Source organism: Bos indicus, chromosome 2 (genome assembly GCF_029378745.1).
Source record: "Bos indicus isolate NIAB-ARS_2022 breed Sahiwal x Tharparkar chromosome 2, NIAB-ARS_B.indTharparkar_mat_pri_1.0, whole genome shotgun sequence".
In the NCBI taxonomy this organism is placed as follows: Eukaryota; Metazoa; Chordata; class Mammalia; order Artiodactyla; family Bovidae; genus Bos; species Bos indicus.
The window spans coordinates 91,050,536-91,069,276 of record NC_091761.1 but is presented as its reverse complement, the minus strand read 5'-3'; the positions used below and the strand labels follow the sequence as shown (position 1 = coordinate 91,069,276).

The window sequence follows — 18,741 nt, the reverse complement described above, 5'->3', positions numbered from 1 at the left end:
AGTTATTTTCTACCCCTAGAAAAGTATAATGTAGAAAAAAGCTTTAAGCACACAGTAACTGGACCCAACTAAATGACCAAAGTTAGAGAACTGCTCTACAGAATCTGGAACATTAAAAATGTTTCTGAAGCCCTCTGAATAACAAACATTTTTCCACACTAAATAAATTTTTAAAAATACATACTCTAATACATGGTATGATCTCCACAAGGAATGAAAAAGGAAAAAGAAAGAATTTAAGGAATACCTGTCTTTATAGAGTGAAACTGGATGATTTTTCTTTCCTATTTGATTTTTTTTTTAAAGTAACAGCTTGACTGAGGTCTAACATTTCTTATTTTTAGTTTTTCTTCTAGTTTTATTGAGATAATTGACATACCACATTGTATAAGTTTAAAATGTACAGTATAGAGATATAATTTTTCTATTGACTTTAGTTTCTAAAGTTTCTTGTAATAAGCATGTAAATATTTTTATGATAATTAAAGTTTTAGAAAATAAGTTAAATATGAATTGGCAGAGAAGCCTAAAGAAAAATCCAACTGGAGGCAACCTGAGATTTATTGAGCAGTTATTCTATGCCAAGAATTACATTAACTGTTTTATAATACTCTATACCATAAAGAAAGCTCAGCACCGAAGAACTGATGCTTTTGAACTATGGTGTTGGAGAAGACTCTTTTGAGAGTCCCTTGGACTGCAAGATCAAAACAGTCAATTGTAAAGGAAATCAGTCCTGAATATTCATTCGAAGGACTGAAGCTGAAGCTCCAATAGTTTGGCCACCTGATGTGCAGAACTGACTCATTGGAAAAGACCCTGATGCTGAGAAAAGCCAAAGGCAGGAGGAGAAGGGGCCAACAGAGGATGAGATGGTTGGATGGCATCACTGACTCGATGGACATGAGTTTGAACAGGCTCTGGGAGTTGGTGATGGACAGGGAGGCCTGGCATGCTGCAGCCCATGGGATCACAAAGAGTCAGACACAACTGAGTGACTGGACTAAACTGAATACCATTTAGTGGGCTTCCCTGGTGGCTCAGATGGTAAAGAATCTGCCTGCAATGCAGAAGACCCAGGTTCAATCCCTGGGTTGGGAAGATTCCTTGGAGAAAGGAATGGCTAACTGCTCCAGTATTCTTGCCTGGAGAATTCCATGGACAGGGGAGCCTGGAGAGCTACAGTTCATGGGAACACAAAGCGTCGAACACAGCTGAGTGACTAACACACACACACATGCACCATTTAATCCTCAGAACAACACAACAAACAGGTAATATAATGCAGAGAACCCAAGGAACTTCAAATAGCTAGCAAGCAGCATGACTCAGATCTTACGCTAAACAATCTGAGCTCAGAGCACCTGTGCTCACCTTCTACAGTTATAAGACCTCCTGGGTTACTTCTGGGTTCTTTGTTAGCATCTAATCTATTATTTCCAGACAATTACATTTGCATTTTATCTATTCATTTTTATGTTGGTTAGTACACGTTTTTTGGTAGAACTTTATTGAAAAATAATTCACAGTATCATACAACTCACGCATTTCAAGTGTACAACTTCTGCTTATGAACAGTAATTGAACAGAAATGTACCACTATTATCACAATTAATCTTAGAATCAAACCAAAAAACAAGTCCCTCACACATCAGCACTCATTCTCCATCTTCCCTCAACTTTCTTACCTTTAAGCAATCACCAGTCTACAATCTGTCTCTATGGGTTTGCTTCTCCTGGACATTTCATATGAGGGAAATCATGTGTTCCTTTGTGTCTGGCTTCTTTCACTTAGCATAATGTTTCCAAGGTTCACCCATATGGTCGTATGTATCAGTATTCCATTCATTTTTTGTAACCAAGTAATACGGGCTCAATAAAGGACAGAAATGGTATGGACCTAACAGAAGCAGAAGATATTAAGAAGAGGTAGCAAGAATACACAGAAGAACTGTACAAAAAAGATCTTCATGATCCAGATAAACACGATGGTGTGGTAACTCACACTCACCTAGAGCCAGACATCCTGGAATATGAAGTCAAGTGGGCCTTAGAAAGCATCACTACGAACAAAGCTAGTGGAGGTGATGGAATTCCAGTTGAGCTATTTCAAATCCTAAAAGATGATGCTGTGAAAGTGCTGCATTCAATATGCCAGCAAATTTGGAAAACTCAGCAGTGGCCACAGGACTGGAAAAGGTCAGTTTTCATTCCAATCCCAAAGAAAGGCAATGCCAAAGAATGCTCAAACTACTACACAATTGCACTCATCTCACACGCTAGTAAAGTAATGCTCAAAATTCTCCAAGCCAGGCTTCAGTAATACATGAACCGTGAACTTCCAGACGTTCAAGCTGGTTTTACAAAAGGCAGAGGAACAAGAGATCAAATTGCCAACATCCACTGGATCATCAAAAAAGCAAGGGAGTTCCAGAAAAATATCTATTTCTGCTTTATTGACTATGCCAAAGCCTTTGACTCTATGGATCACAACAAACTGTGGAAAATTCTGAAGGAGATGGGAATACCAGACCACCTGACCTGCCTCTTCTGAAACCTGTATGCAGGTCAGGAAGCAACAGTTAGAACCGGGCATGGAACAACAGACTGGTTCCAAATAGGGAAAGGAGTACATCAAAGCTGTATATTGTCACCCTGCTTATTTAACTTATATGCAGAGTACACCAAGAAATGCTGGGCTGGATGAAGCACAAGCTGGAATCAAGATTGCTGAGAGAAATATCAATAACCTCAGATATGCAGATGACACCACTCTTATGGCAGAAAGTGAAGAAGAATTAAAGAGCCTCTTGATGAAAGTGAAAGAGGAGAGTGAAAAAGTTGGCTTAAAGCTCAACATTCAGAAAACGAAGATCATGGCATCTGGTTCCATCACTTCATGGCAAATAGATGGAGAAACAGTGGAAACAGTGTCAGACTTTATTTTTTTGGGCTCCAAAATCACTGCAGATGGTGACTGTAGCCGTGAAATTAAAAGACGCTTACTCCTTAGAAGGAAAGTTATGACCAACCTAGACAGCATATTAAAAAGCAGAGACATTACTTTGCCAACAAAGGTCCGTCTAGTCAAGGCTAAAGTTTTTCCAGTGGTCATGTATGGATGTGCGAGTTGGACTATAAAGAAAGCTGAGCACCAAAGAATTGATGCTTTTGAACTGTGGTGTTGGAGAAGACTCTTGAAAGTCCTTTGGACTGCAAGGAGATTCAACCAGTCCATCCTAAAGGAGATCAGTCCTGGGTGTTCGTTGGAAGGACTGATGTTGAAGCAGAAACTCCAATACTTTGGCCACCTGATACGAAGAGCTGACTCATTTGAAAAGACCCTGATGCTGGGAAAGATTGAGGGCGGGAGGAGAAGGGGACAACAGGATGAGGTGGTTGGATGGCATCACCGACTCAATGGACATGGGTCTGGATAGACTCAGGGAGTTGGTGATGGATAGAGAGACCTATAGATGGAGGAGCCTGGTAGGCTGCAGTCCGTGGGGTCGCTAAAAGTCATACTCGACTGAGCGACTTGACTTTCACTTTTCACTTTCATGCATTGGAGAAGGAAATGGCAACCCACTCCAGTGTTCTTGCCTGGAGAATCCCAGGGACGGCAGAGCTTGGTGGGCTGCCGTCTATGGGGTCACACAGAGTCGGACACGACTGAAGCGTCTTAGCAGGAGAGAGACCTAGCATGCTGCGATTCATGGGGTCACAAAGAGTCAGACACGACTGAGTAACTGAACTGAACTGAACTGAATATTCCATTGTATGGATATATACTGCATTATATTTATCTACTCATCGGTTGAAGGACAATTTGGTTGTTTCCAAATTTTGGCTACTGTGAGCCATGCTGCTATGAACATTTGTGTACAAGTTTTTTTATGAACATATGTTTTCAACTCTTTTTAGTACATAATTTGGAGAAGAAGCACTGGGTCATACAGTAACTCTATGTTTATTTAGCCTTTTGAGGAACTACTAGACTTTTTTACATTCCTATCAGCTTATACAGTGCTAACAGGATTTTACATTCCTATCGGCAATATATAATGGTTTCGATTTCTCCACATTCTTTCTAAAACCTGCTATTTGTCTTTTTAGTTTTAGCTGTTCTAGTGGGTATGAAGTAGTATCTCACTGGAATTTGTATTCATTTCCCTATAGACAAATAATGATAGATATCTTTTTCACACACCTATTGGCTATTTGCTCATCTTCCTTGGAGAACTCTCTATTTAGATCCTTTGTCCATTTTTAAATTGGACTGCTTGTCTTTTTATTGTTGAGTTTCAAGAGTTCTTCATATATTTTAGATACAAGTGTTTCATATGATTTGTATATATTTTTGCCTATTTTGTAGCTTATCTTTGAAGCACTAAAGTTTTTAACTATGATAAAGCCCAATTTATGTACTTTTTTCTACTGTTGCTTGTGCTTCTGGTGTCATATCTAACAAACCATTGCCTAATCCAACATCACATTTATGCCTATGTTTTCATCTAAGAGTTTTTAGTTTTGGCTCTTATATTGAGGTCTTTGATCCATTTTGAGTTACTTTTGTACATGGTGTGAGGTAGGTCGATATATTTCTTAAATCATATTTAAAGGCTAGAATTGGCCTTACCTTTTACTCCTATATGTCTATCATTCCCATATCATCAACCATAAGCTAAAAAAGTTTAAAGACTCAGACTCTGAAGTCAAAATGCTTCTATTAGAATCCCAGCTCTGTCTCATATGACCTTGAACAAGATACATGAACTCTCTGAGCCTTAATTCTTTGCCTGTAAATTGGAATAGTAACAATCTCCATCTCAAAGATGAGGATTAAATGCTTAAATATACAAAAGCTGAGTACAGTGTTCCCGTATTGTAAATACTCACTGCAAAGTCACTGCTTAGTATACAAAAGCTGAGTATAGTGTTCCCATATTGTAAGTACTCACTGCTAAGTCACTGCTAAATATACAAAAGCTGAGTACAGTGTTCCCATATTGTAAGTACTCACTGCTAAGTCACTGCTAAATATACAAAAGCTGAGTACAGTGTTCCCATATTGTAAGTACTCACTGCTAAGTCGCTACTTAGTAAGTACTCACTGCTAAGTCGCTGCAGTCATGTCCAACTCTGTGCGACCCCATGGACTACAGCCCACCAGGCTCCTCCGCCCATGGGACCCTCCAAGCAAGAGTACTGGAGTGGGTTGCCACTGCCTTCTCTGAAGTACTTACTCAAGTTCAACTATTAATTATTGCTTTCTAAATATGACTCAGGTTTGTCCATTCTCTCCAGTTCCATAGCTTCTACCTTACTTTAGGTCACCATCATTTCTTACATGGATTATAAATCTATTTATAGATTTTCCTGTCCCTAATCTTGTCCTGTACCAAATTCATTCTCTACTCTGAACTCATAATGATCATGTCAAAATGCATATCTGATCACCTGTCAACCCCCTGCATTGTAGCAAATAGTTCTCAGGTGCTTCAAGGACAAAGTCCAAATTTCTTAACAACTGAGACATGAAGACTTTCAGCTCTGGCTAACCTAATCTCTTACTATCAACCATCCCTAGAGCCATGATTTCTTCTGCGTCCAGAAAGTGAAAGTGAAGATCTCTAGTCCTGTCTGACTCTTTGCAATCCTATGGACTATACAGTCCATGGAATTCTCTAGGCCAGAATACTGGAGTGGGTAGCCTTTCCCTTCTCCAGGGGAATCTTCCCAACCCAGGGATCGAACCCAGGTCTCCCACATTGTGGGCAGATTCTTTACCAGCTAAGCCACAAGGGAAGCCCAAAACTGGCTAAATTCTACCTATCCTTCATGGATCACTTAGACACCACTTTCTCCAGAAGTCTTTCTAGATGGCTCATTGTCAATTCAAGGATAAATGCTCCTTCTACAATACTCTGAACACTTCCTGATCAACATACTCATTATACTGTATAAAAATTAACTGTTTACTTATTATCTGAGATTTGGTGGGGGGAAAGCCCCAACATTTCATTTATCACTGCATCCACTAATGAGTACTACAATACCAGTCATATGGCAGATATTTGATAAATGTTGCGTGGATGGAGGAATGGCCTCAAAGCACACATATCTCCAAGTGGTACTTTCTCCTTTAGAGAGAGAATCCACTACACAAAGCCACAATCATGACTTGAATAATATTTTCATGTTCACAGTCTTAAAGTTTCAGTTAACTCTGAATACTACTGCCATAGCTATCATAATACACACGTGCTTGATCTCTGACTGGCTTTAACACTCAATAAAGCAAGTCAAGTAGTCAAGATGATTGGTGTGTCAAGTGTACAAAAGTCAAGCCACATGAATTTATTTTTCAAGTTACTGTATTTTCTAGTCCTCACCTTCTCCACAAAGAGGCACCTTTGTGAAGTTCATGTGAACTTCAATAGTCTTTACTAAGCAAATTCAACTAGCAGGGGAAAAAAATTTTTGGATAATTTTACCACTGTAACTGTTAATTTAAATACAACTTTTTAAAAAACCACTTCAGAAAGTTATAAACTGCTAAAATCCATCAATTAAAATTCAATAAAACTCAATCTTAACTTCTATTCTACTTGGAATAAAAATATGAATAGGAAATAAGAACTGGATTTATCTCTTAGAAATGCATCTAAATTATTTATGGATGAATTAGAGGGAGCAGAAGGTTGGCGAACTCACCTGTAAAACCAGGTAGGTCTGCAGCCTTTTGTGAGTGGAATATTTAGTATCCCAATAGTCTATTCAAATTTTTCACTTCTTACTTGGTCAATTTTGCATTTTCCATTTCTCCAAATATAAATGCAATTTGTTTAGGCTTTTAAATGTGTCAATGTATATTCATATTTTATAATTAAAATGGCTTATATATGGAAAAACGTTACTGGAAGCCAAACTGCAATCAAACTATAAATCTGTAAAATCAAGTTTGACCCACCTATCAATATTTTAAGACATGATCAGTTAGTTTGAAAAAAAAATACACCTTCACTCATACTTTCTCTTGAAAACAATCCACATATACTTGACAATCATCAGAAGCTATCAACCTAAAAAAGGAACAGGCAAAGTTTTTCTTGCTCTCTCTTTGCCAAGGGATGCCATCCAATTTCAATTCAATTTCAGTGAAGAGAAATGCTCCCTGGGTGAGCAATCAAGAGCAGTTCATAGGGTTCAATTAAGAAATCAAAGCAGTTAAAGACCTTTTCTACTAAAAGACTTCATGTGCCAGGTATCATTATCATCCTCTGTTGTCACATGAGGAAACAGACTTTGAACAGGTTACTTATCCAGGCTCTAGCTCCACAGCCAACGCTCATCTGTGTTATTCTGCCTCCAATACACCACACTGACAAAGACGAAATTCAAAATATGTAACCAGCTATATCTCCTAGAACTCATATCATTAAAGGAAAATATCATTTTTGTCAACTTAGTATTGTGGTTTTTTTTTAATGAAGGCTGTGATTCAGTATTTAATCACTGTTTCAAACATGCTTTTGAACATCTTTATCATAACCCTTTACCTATGCAATAACATAACACCAGGAAAACTACATATCCCTTGTCTGGATTTTGTGGTATCTTGTGCTCCTACCTGACTCTGGTTAATAGCTGCATGGTTGCCATGGAATGGAGACTGTCTTTCTTTATCTCGATGATGCCGACTGCTGTGTTTACTTCTCTGCAATTGCTGGCGTAATTTTGCAATCTGAAAAGGGGAAAATAAGTGCGTCAGAGTGTCTTCCACATCACATAAAACATATCCTTGCTTAATAATAACCAATAAAACTCAACCCTATTATATCTTTTGAGTTTTTAAACCATACCACAAAAATCTGATTTACTTTTAAAAATTTATATGTATATATACACATATCTATTCTATGTATAAATGTATATTTTTCTTTCAAAGAAAAAATTATGTTCCAACACTGTTCTGCACCTTTAAGCTTCCCAAAAGTATTAAACACATGAAGCTTTTAGCAATTATACCTTATAGCTTTCACAAACAATTCAAAAACAATGATAATTATTCTCTGATTTTCCTTACAGTAAGTCACATTTTATTCAGAATTAGATTTATCAAATACCTTACCTTCAACAGCTCCAAAAAAGTAAACAGTATTATTTAAAAATCAATTCAAGCCATGAAATGCATTTAGATACAATCTTTAAATAACAAATATAATTTTGATTAATCTCTGATTATTAATTATGATTAATATTATTATTCCTTGACTGAATTTTTCTGTTTTATGGCTACATTATATTTAAAACACAAATATGCTAATTATAGGCACAAAAAATGGTAATCATAACATAGGGCCATAATCAACTTGGTTATACTGGGTTACTAAATATCAAAAATACTTACCATTGTATATAGAAATAATAAGAGTGAATTTGTTGTATCACTACAATCTCATACATTTGATATTTAATTATATTAACAGCTATGGATTCTCATTAAAAAATAAAAAAACCACATAATCAGGTAAGTTACATGTATATTTCCCTATTCAAATCTTTCTGTTTTTCTGGTATTATTTCTCATAAACAAAACCACCACCAAAAAAAAAAGAAATAAATTAAAAAACAATGGAACTGACAAATCTCTGCAGCTCACAGGTTTCTGGGAACTAGTCAACCAAGGGATCAAACTTTCACACCCACTTCCTTAGAACCATTTTCCTGACCTCCTTAAGCTGATCTGTGCTGCCCCACGATGCTGAACGTTTGTGAGACCCTTTCTTCTTTTCAGAGTATTCTTCAGCCCATGCACTCTCTGTCTATAATGGGAAAGAGAAGAAAGAGGTTTTAATAAAATAGTAAATCATTTAACAATAATGAATGCCATATTTGCAACAACATGGATTGACCTTGAGGGCATCATGCTAAATGAAATAAGTCAGACAAAGATAAAAAAATACTGTATGATCTCACACATGGAATCTAAAAGAAAGAAAAAAGCCCATAGAAAAAGAGATCAGATTTGTGGTTAGCAGAGGGGGAATTGGATGAAGGTGGTCAAAATGTATAAACTTCCAGTTACAAGATAAATAAGTACTGAGGATATAACATACAACACAATGGCTATAGTTAACACTTGCTGTATGGTGTATTAGAAAGTTGCTAAGAGACTAGATCCTAGATGATCTCATCACAAGGAAAAATGATTTTTTTGGTAACTATGAAGTAATGGATGTTAACTAAGCTTACGTTTTGTTTTTTTTTTTCTTTGCTACACATATGTCACATCATTATGCTGTATGGCTTAAACTTTACAGTGTTATATGTCAGTTATATCTCAATAAACCTGAAAACATTTTTCCTTTCTAAAAAAAAAAGTATACCATATTTTCCTATTACAAAATACATGCCTATTACAGAAAAATTAGGTATTACAAAATACTTAAAATAACGCAAATTACCCATAATTCTTCAGCACCAGTTACCTAACTGCAATACTTTAGCCTATTTCTTTCATTTCTATTACTAATAAAAATTACTATTTTTATATAATTATAAGCATACCATTTACTGAGCAAATGCATACTGATAATAGGCAACATTCCTGTGATCTTATTATGTGCTATATACTGTGCTTTATGAAAGTAAATGAAAGGTCATCACTGTGCTATCTGATTTAATACATACACAAAGTTCTTCAAGGTCTGTAGATAAAGAAGTTGTGACAATGAGAGGTTAGGGAAGTTGCCTGAGGTCTCACAGCTAGGAAATGGTGAAGTCAAAGATATAAACCTAAAATTCCAGAGTTTATAATCTTAATCTCTAAATTATGTCTTTTCTTGGTTTAAATAACTGCAGAGTACAGCTTCAAAAATGTTACATTCTTAGTGGTTACACAAAATCCAGAACTTAAAAACACTGTATCGGGGGGAAAAAAGTCATTCTCAGCACATGAAAATACTGCTCAGCCTCACCCCATAATAAGAGAAATGCAAGTTAAGGTTACTAAGACTAGGCAATTTGATTACATACACTCTCCTCCATTGCTGGTGTAATGTAAAATTCGTACAGTCTTTAGTGAAGGTGACATGGCAACTGCTGTCAGAGTTACAAATGTACACACTGTTTGACACAATAACCTTTTGGTACTTTATATCACAGATCTACAAATTTATGCCTCTATGCACAAAATGACATATATTATTCCCTACAGCACCATTTGTGCAAGCAAGAGATTAGAAAAATGTTAATAGAGGACTGGGCTTCCCTGGTGGCTCAGCAGTAAAGATTCTGGCTGCAATACAGGAGACGTTCAATCCCTGGGTTAGGAAGATCCTCTGAATAAGGGAAAGGCCACCGACTTCAGTATTCTTGACTGGGAAATCCCATGAACAGAGGAGCCGGGCAGGCTACAGTCCATGGGTTGAAAGAGTCGAACAAGACTTAGCAACTATTGTTGTTCAGTCACCTAGTCGTGTCCGACTCTTTGCAACCCCATGGAATGCAGCATGCCTAGCCTCCCTGTGCCTTACCACCTCCCAGAGTTTGCCCAAGTTCATGTCCATTGCAGCAGTGATGCCATTCATCCATCTCATCCTCTGACGCTCTCTTCTTCTGCTCTCAATTCTTCCCAATCAGGGATTTTAACCACCTTAGCGACTATAATCACCACCATAACCAAACAGAGGATTGGCCAAATAAATTATGGCATATCATTACAACAGAATAATATGCAGCTATAAAAATTAATAAGGAAATCTAAAATATACTTACACAAAATAATTTCCATGAGATACTGTTAAATGAAAAAGTCAAGGCTCAGTACAGTATGTACAGCAATGACCTTTATAGATAGGACTGCTAGAAAGAATATATACACATGTAGAGTATACATGGTAACAAAAGAAACTGGTATCAGTGGCTGCCTCAGGGGAAGATGTCTCTCAAATTCTGTACTATATGAAAAATGTATAGCCTATTCAAAATAATACCTCTTTACATATATGATGTAAAAAAACTTTTAACACCAGGGGAAACTTTTCTATATGGATAAAATGATGCCTTTAAGTGAAAACAAAATTGCAGAAGAATGTACAGAATATGCTATCTTGTGTTTAAGGAAAAAAAAAATATCACCTTTAGGCAAGGATTATCAATGGACACTAAAACATTAGGTGAAAAGTTACTAAGGAACAGGATATTCACTGGTGCAGAGACATATTCTACAGTTACTTCCTAATTCAAAAAGGATAAAGTATCTCCTTTACAAATATGTCATTCATAAAACATAAAATAACAATGTTATTAAAACTGAAAGAAAGTATAAGAATGAAAATGAACTGTTCTAAATTAAAAGGAACTAAGAGAAACTAAGTAAAATGCTTGACTCTCCAAATGGATCCTGGTAAAAAAGAAAGAAATCTTGTGTAAATTTAACATAAACTGGACGTTACATGATATTATGTAATTATTCATTTTCCTAAGTGAGCTAATGGCACTGTGATTATACAAGAAGATATATGCTGAAAGATTTAGGGATAAAATGTGAAATCTGCAACACACTTTGAGAAAGTACAGCAAATACATACATAAAAGCACAAAGGTTGATAAAACAAACATGGCTATGTTTAAAACTGCTGAATCTAAGGACAGCTAACATGTCCTTCCCATTTTCTTATATGTTGAACATTCTCTTAGTAAAAAGTTAAAGAGGGGGAAAAATAAATCTTAAGTCGTATCAGTCGACATTTTAAATCCATTTTGGACAATTTCATAAAGAACCATTTCTATCAAAAAGTATTAGACCAACAAAGAAAGGCAGGAAGAATGACAAGAGTTAGAAAGTCATCATTTGGAACTTCTACAGTCATTGTTGATTTAAGCAAGAATCATCAACAAATGCTAAAAACAATGGGTGAAAGTCTGTTGGGGAATGGGATATTTATAGTCTCAAATATTTCCCCACAGCCTGTGCAGGTACAGTTACAAAGGGTACCCGGTGGGTGAAACAACATTACTGACGTTGGGCACTTCTTGATGCACATGCACAAAGAACACACATCAACTACAGTATTTCTGTAAAAAATGTTATTACTGAATCGAATTGTTTAAAAAATGGATAAACCCGGGCTGAGATTCAACAAAATACCACCTTGCATCCTTAGAAAGTATCAATGTCACAAATGACAAAAGCTGAGGAACTATTCCAAATTAAAGAATTCTAAAGAAATATGACACTTAAACGTTGACTTGCGCTCCTTCACTGGATCCTAGCTTAAGGAAGAAACTGCTACAGAGAACATAATTGGGGAAACACACCAAAAAAAATGGGTCTATGTATCCACATAATAAAGAACAGAATTGCATCAATGCTCAATCTTCTGAATTTGATAATTAAATTTTTAAAGTCTGTGTTCGTATATACTTTCTGAGGTATTTGAGAAGAGTCACAATGTCTGTAAAGTACAAAGAGCAAATAATAACATCAATGATAATAACAATTATATATTAAAGAACACAAAATATGCAAAAATGTTTATTGGTAAATATAGGTGAGGAGTACCCTGGTGCTCAATCTTAATTCTTGTGATTTTTTTCTATAAATTTGAGACTTTTCCAAACAAAAAGCTTTTAAAAATTAGAGAAATTACTAAAGATATTCAATATAAGTATAAAAACTCAAGGAAAAGCAAAGGAATATGGAAGGTTCTTATAGATTTAAGAACAAAGTAAAGATAAAAAGTATTAATTAGCAAAACAAATAAAAATAAGCATAAAGAGCAAAAGACAGCATTGTTAATTTCAGTGATAAGATGTTCAGGCAGGAAAAAATATTCAGCAAAAGTCGTTAATTTTACTTAACCTCCTAATTCAAAAGATAATTGCTTTCTTTGTTCAACTAAGAAGCCAAGCCTTTATTATAAGACACTCAGGAATTAATACAAAGTAAAATTGAGTTTTAATTAAGTATGTATCAATTTTGTTCAATTTTGCATTGTATACTGGAAAGCAATATGTATCTTCTAACATATCAGGTACTAGACTAGGTGTTGGAGTTAGAGAGAAAATACAGTTTTTATGCTCAAAGAGTTTTTTCTAGGAGAGAAAGGATAAATAGCCAATTTGGATATGATGTGATGACTGAGGTCCCCTAAGAAAGGCACCTAATCCAAACCTGGAAGGACAGGAAAAGTAGGCAGGCAAGATTCTATGGGATTAGAGGCAGCTGCTGTGAGCATTAGAGTGTAAACTATCCAGGCAAATGGTGGGAAAGCATTACAAACAAAATGAAAGCCAGGAACACAAGTCAAGTGGTAGCTAGAGCTAGATCACAGCAACTTGCTGAAGAGACTTACTGAACTTCCACAGAACAAGGGGCTCCCAGCGATTTATAAAACTGTACATTCTTACTGGTAAGGCAAAATATCTGAACCCACTGAATCTGAAACTGTAGAGGAAATAAAGAAGGTTGCAGAAATATTGAAGGAAATACACTCACACTACTTTAAACATCACATGTGGATGAAGCTAAAGCAAGTAGAGACCATATTCATTTTCCTTTTTTAATTTTATATTGGTGCACAGTTGATTAATAAGGTGTCAGTTTCAGGTATACAGCAAAGTGATTCAGTTATACATATATGGGTTTCTATTTTTCAAATTCTACTGTATAGGATAGGAAATGCTGCTCAATATTCTGTAATAACCTAAATGGGAAAAGAATTTTTACTCATTTTCTATACGACCATGCCCTAATCTCAGTAAAGTTACAGATTTAGAATAAATGCAGAGGGCTTCGCTCATAGCTCAATTGGTAAAGAATCTGCCTGCAATTCAGGAGACCCGGTTTCGATTCCTGGGTTGAGAAGATCTCCTGGAGAAGGAAATAGCAATCCACTCCAGTATTCTTGCCTGGAGAATCCCATGGACAGAGGAGCCTGGCTATAGTCCATGGGGTCGCAGTGAGTTGGACACGACTTAGCGACTAAACCACTAAACCACCAACCACCACAGAACTCTTTGGCTTAAAGAGTCACAGTTCCTTAAAAGACTCATTACTTTTGATGAGTACAAGACTCAACGCAGAGTACAGACTCTGCATTTTCATTTCTGCAGTTGCAACTGGAGTATAACCCTCAAGGTAATTTCGAATCCTAAGTATCTACCCTAACAGTGGGGCTCAGTTTTAAGAGTATCAGAACAAAAAAACAGAAAACAAACTAATGGAATTCTGGAAGCCAATATGTAAATCTAAAAACCACTGCAAAGTGTATTTACTTGGTCCTGTAAAAGGACGCTCTCTCATAAAGTGCTGAGATCAAGCAACCATCAAGTGACGTAAATTTAAAGTCTAAATCAAGATGTACCTTAGCTGATTTTCAACAATCAGTATCAAAGATCTTTTAACTCTTTAAAATGATTTTCATTCTTCACTAGCCATAAAGCTTTAACTGTTCTGCTCATTCAATCCGTTGCAAATATTCCTGGAGTGCTTATTCCATCAAGTATAGATAGGGGATGAAAATATAAAAATGGGCAAGCCAGACACAGTTCCTGCCTTCATGGGCTTGCCATCTAATGATTATGAGAAACATTAAATGATTATACAAAGATTTAATTAAGTTATAACTGTAGTTAAGTTGCTGTGACAGAAACTACACCCAACTAAGACACAGTCAACAATTGGCTTTATGATCTTGGACCTTAGTTTCCTCACTCGTAAAACTAGGAGTTAGATCAAATGATCCTTTAAGATCCCTTTAATTAAAACTTTTCATAAATCTACAAGTACAAAACTTTGCTTCCAGACTCCCTTTGTCAGGATATCTACATTTATAGACTCTATCAGCAATATAAAATAATATCCATTCCCCAAAACATGAAGATTTTTGGCACAAAAATATAAGGTTGGATGAAAAAGTAACCTTTACTGTAACAAATTTTTAAGTCCAATTTCCATAAGTTAAATTTACTGTGATGTTCTAAACTGTAAAAAAGTGAGAGAAAACATGTCCATAAATTACTGCATGTATCAGAATTCCTTTGAGAACTGTTTAAAATGCACATTCTTAAGGCTCAATCAAAACCTACTGGAGAACATTCAAGGTCAAGCCTGGGGATCTGCATTTTTGATAAGCTTCCCAGATAATGCTAATACACACTAGTTTTAAGAATTTGAGAGCAGAGTAGAATAAACAATATTATGAGAAATGGTTTCAGAGTGAAACACTTCAAGATAAGAACTGTAATAAACCTACCTGTGTAGCCTTGTCCCTCATGCAAGGAGCAGCTTGCCCATGACCATCACGAGGCCAGTGCCCTGCGAGGTACGGAGCAGCGAGTGTATCCAGGGAGGAGGTACGGCGGATGATGCTAGAGGGGCTGGAGGAAGGCGGTCTCGTTTTGTCCCCTAGATTTAAGACAGATACATTTATTTTAAAATAGCTTAGGAAGGAAACAAAGCAGAAACTAGGTAGAGTTTCTCTAACTTAAATATAAAAAGTGAGTGACAAAGAGGAATAAGCTATTGATTCACACAAACTTGGATGGCTCTCACATTAAGGGATTCCCTGGTGGCTCAGAAGATAAAGAGTCTGCCTGCAATGCGGGAGACCCAGGTTCAATCCCTGGGTCAAGAAAATCCCTTGGAGAAGGAAATAGCAACCCACTCCAGTATTCTTGCCTGGAAAATCCCATGGACAGAAGAGCCTGCCAGGCTATAGTCCACAGGGTTGCAGAGTTGATCACGACTGAAGCAACTTCATTTCATTTCCAGGTATATTAAGTAAAAACAGTCACTCTCTAATGGCTACTTATAACTTCATTTGTACATTTTTGACATGACAAAATGTTAGAAATGGAAGAAAGATTAATGGTTGCCAGGGGTCCACTAGTAGATAGGAAGAGGGAAGGTGAAGTGGCAAGAGAGAAGCAGGTGTTACAAAAGGGCAACGTGCAGGACCCTTTGGTGACAGGAGACTATTCAGCATCTTGACTGTAGTGGGGATGTACAAACATAAAAAGGAGATTAAGCAGTATAGAATTTAAAACACACACACACAAGTACAAGTAAAAACTGAAGAAATCTGAGTAAGGGCAGTGGTTTGTACAATGTCAAAATCCTATGTAATCCTACAAAAATGTTATCACTGGGGAAAATAGGCTAAACGTACAAAAGATCTCTGTATTATTTCTTACAACTACAATTAATCTCTACAAAAAAAACAGAAAATAAGACAAATGTATCAATATTATCCATGAGAGGATTTACAAGCTTACCGTGTCCTGAGAGATAAAAAGGCATAATAAGAAAGGTCACCATCCTTATCTACCCATTTTCAAAATGCTCACCTTGGGTTTAAGATTAAGTAGGTGTAATAGGTAAATATCACTTATTATTATACCACCTATACTCACTCAAAAGGAAATAAGGCAGATAAGATAAAGTTACAGGTAAAATTCCACTTTAATCAGCTCAGTCAGGCACATGTCTTACTGAGTTTTGTTATACTAAATAGACTTCAAGAAACCAAACTAACCAGCCTATAGGAGCTATACTTGAAGACATATATGCAAATATATTTTCCATTTCAAGATACAGGATATGTATTTAGATATAAGCCAAAAATAAAAACTATAAAAAAAAAAAAAAAAGAAACTAGAGGTAATGGGAAGTTAGAAGTGATACAGAAAAAATACTCTATTTCCTTTTTTTTTTTTGAAGGGGGAAAGTAATAGGCTTAGCTAATTATATTACAAAAATTTAAAAATTAAAGGATTTAAAAATATGAAACTTGAATATAGGCATGAGTAGATTATATTATAGTGCTACCATTCTAGCTCTCTCTATATAACAAATACCTTGTTTTTCTTAAGGCCATATATGAAAACATTTTAAGATGCCTCTCTTCTAATCGTATCACATTATTTCTTGACAAGGGTCTTATATAGTTACAAGTATAAAAGTTCAGTTGCTGGTTATGTGACCCAAATAACAAGAGATTCAATTCCACCAAGATAATAGTTTTAGCAGCTGTGTTGTTGATAATCATAAAAGTTGCCTCACAAAAAAAAAAAAAAAGTTGCCTCACAAGATATGCCTCAGATACATAATTTGTTTTCAAAATGGTACAATTATTTCACTAAAACAATGCCTAAATGTTGCAAATGCTAACCATATCTCTGCAGTGTCTTCCTTTTATAAACACAAAATAAATACAGTACACATCCATAAGTTCAAGGAAGCATGTACTCATGTAACTACCTGTAACAAGTGAAAAGCAATAAATATACATGTACATGATTTTTCCTTTAACTAAAAAATGAATCTCTATTGGGAAAGTCACAAAAATATTGTTCTTGTCCACAAAAAAGGGACACCGACTATGTAAACTGGGGTATATTCATTAAAATCCAATTGTTAAAAGCTGGCCCTTTTCTTCCTTAACTACAACATTGCTTCCATCACTGTTCAGTGCACTAATCAAATAGGTCTGATTTCATCATCAAGATTTTAAATTATCCAAGCACTGACTTTTCAACTAGACTTTCTAAGACTATTAGATTTTCCATAACAAAATGGAGAATAGAAAAGTTATACATGGTCACACGTAAAAACACTAAACATTTTCTTTTGAACTCCCTTCATGTAAATATTTACTAAGGGTCTGGGAGCCAGTGCTAAGCCCTAGAAATTAAAAAGACTAAGTTACAGCCTGCCATAAAGAACACAGAGTCTACATCTAGCTTGTCATTATTCTATTTCAATCCAAGTTCCCAAAATTGACAAGAGTTGGTGCCTAATTATGAGGAAGTTTAAGGGAAGGGAGGAAGACTTAAGAGTCAAAGATGACTCAAAGAATTCCCGTCTATGTGAACAAAGGCTGTATTTACATGGAAGTCCAGAGAAAGAAACTCGCTGACAGCTGACAAGACCCTTCATGATCTGGCTTCTCCAGCCTCCCTTTTTCTTGCCTGGACTGCCTGTAATCCCAACCATGCTGAAGGCCTTACAGTTCCCAACATGTGCCATGCCCTGTCTGCCTCTAAGAATTTGTCTCTACCCTACATTACCCTCATATCCCTTTCCTGGGTTTGGCTAATTTACATTTAATCTTTGAAACTTCAGATCAAAATTCAGTTCAAATGTTTCCTCTGAAAAAAAATCTTCCTTGAATAGTCATCCAAACCCAAAAAAAACGATACATCAGCATCTAGGTCAAAAGCCCTCCTGTGTACTGCCTTAGCATCGTTCACCGATACGCTCTCCTGACTGTACCAGTGCTCTAGCAGAGTGAGATTTTGGAGGGCAGGAATTTTACTTTCCCTCAACCCAATGATTTAAACAATACCTGACATATATGCAGAAAAGAGAATGATTTCTAATATTTCTATCATTTATCAACAAGAACAGGTGTGTGCAATAAATTCAGATACTTTGTTAATCCAAAGTAAATCAACAAAAACTAATACTGCACAGTATCACTTTACATGTACAATCTTTTTTAAAAAGTCAAACTCATGGAAACAGATAGTAGGAAAAGTGACGGCCAGAGGTATGGGAGAAGCAGGGAAAGGCTGATGAAAGAGCATAAGTTTTCAGCTATAAATGAATGAATAAGGTCTGAGGTGGTAATATGTAACATGGTGACTACAATTGGTAACACTATATTGTACAAGTGAAATTCACTGAAAGAGTAGAACTTAATGTTTTCTCTCACATAAATGAAAAAA

At 36.0% G+C, this 18,741-nt stretch overlaps 1 protein-coding gene across 1 annotated transcript in view; it reads right to left on the bottom strand.

Moving 5' to 3' along the window:
- FAM117B (family with sequence similarity 117 member B) overlaps positions 1-18,741 on the bottom strand; it is a 73,924-nt gene that overhangs the window by 19,200 nt on the left and 35,983 nt on the right. Inside the window, exons 2-4 of the mRNA XM_070770295.1 lie at positions 15,267-15,418; positions 8,736-8,828; positions 7,634-7,747 (exon numbers count right to left, since the gene is read on the bottom strand). Of these exons, the coding sequence (XP_070626396.1) occupies positions 7,634-7,747; positions 8,736-8,828; positions 15,267-15,418 (359 nt within the window). The remainder of the gene's footprint in view (positions 1-7,633; positions 7,748-8,735; positions 8,829-15,266; positions 15,419-18,741) is intronic.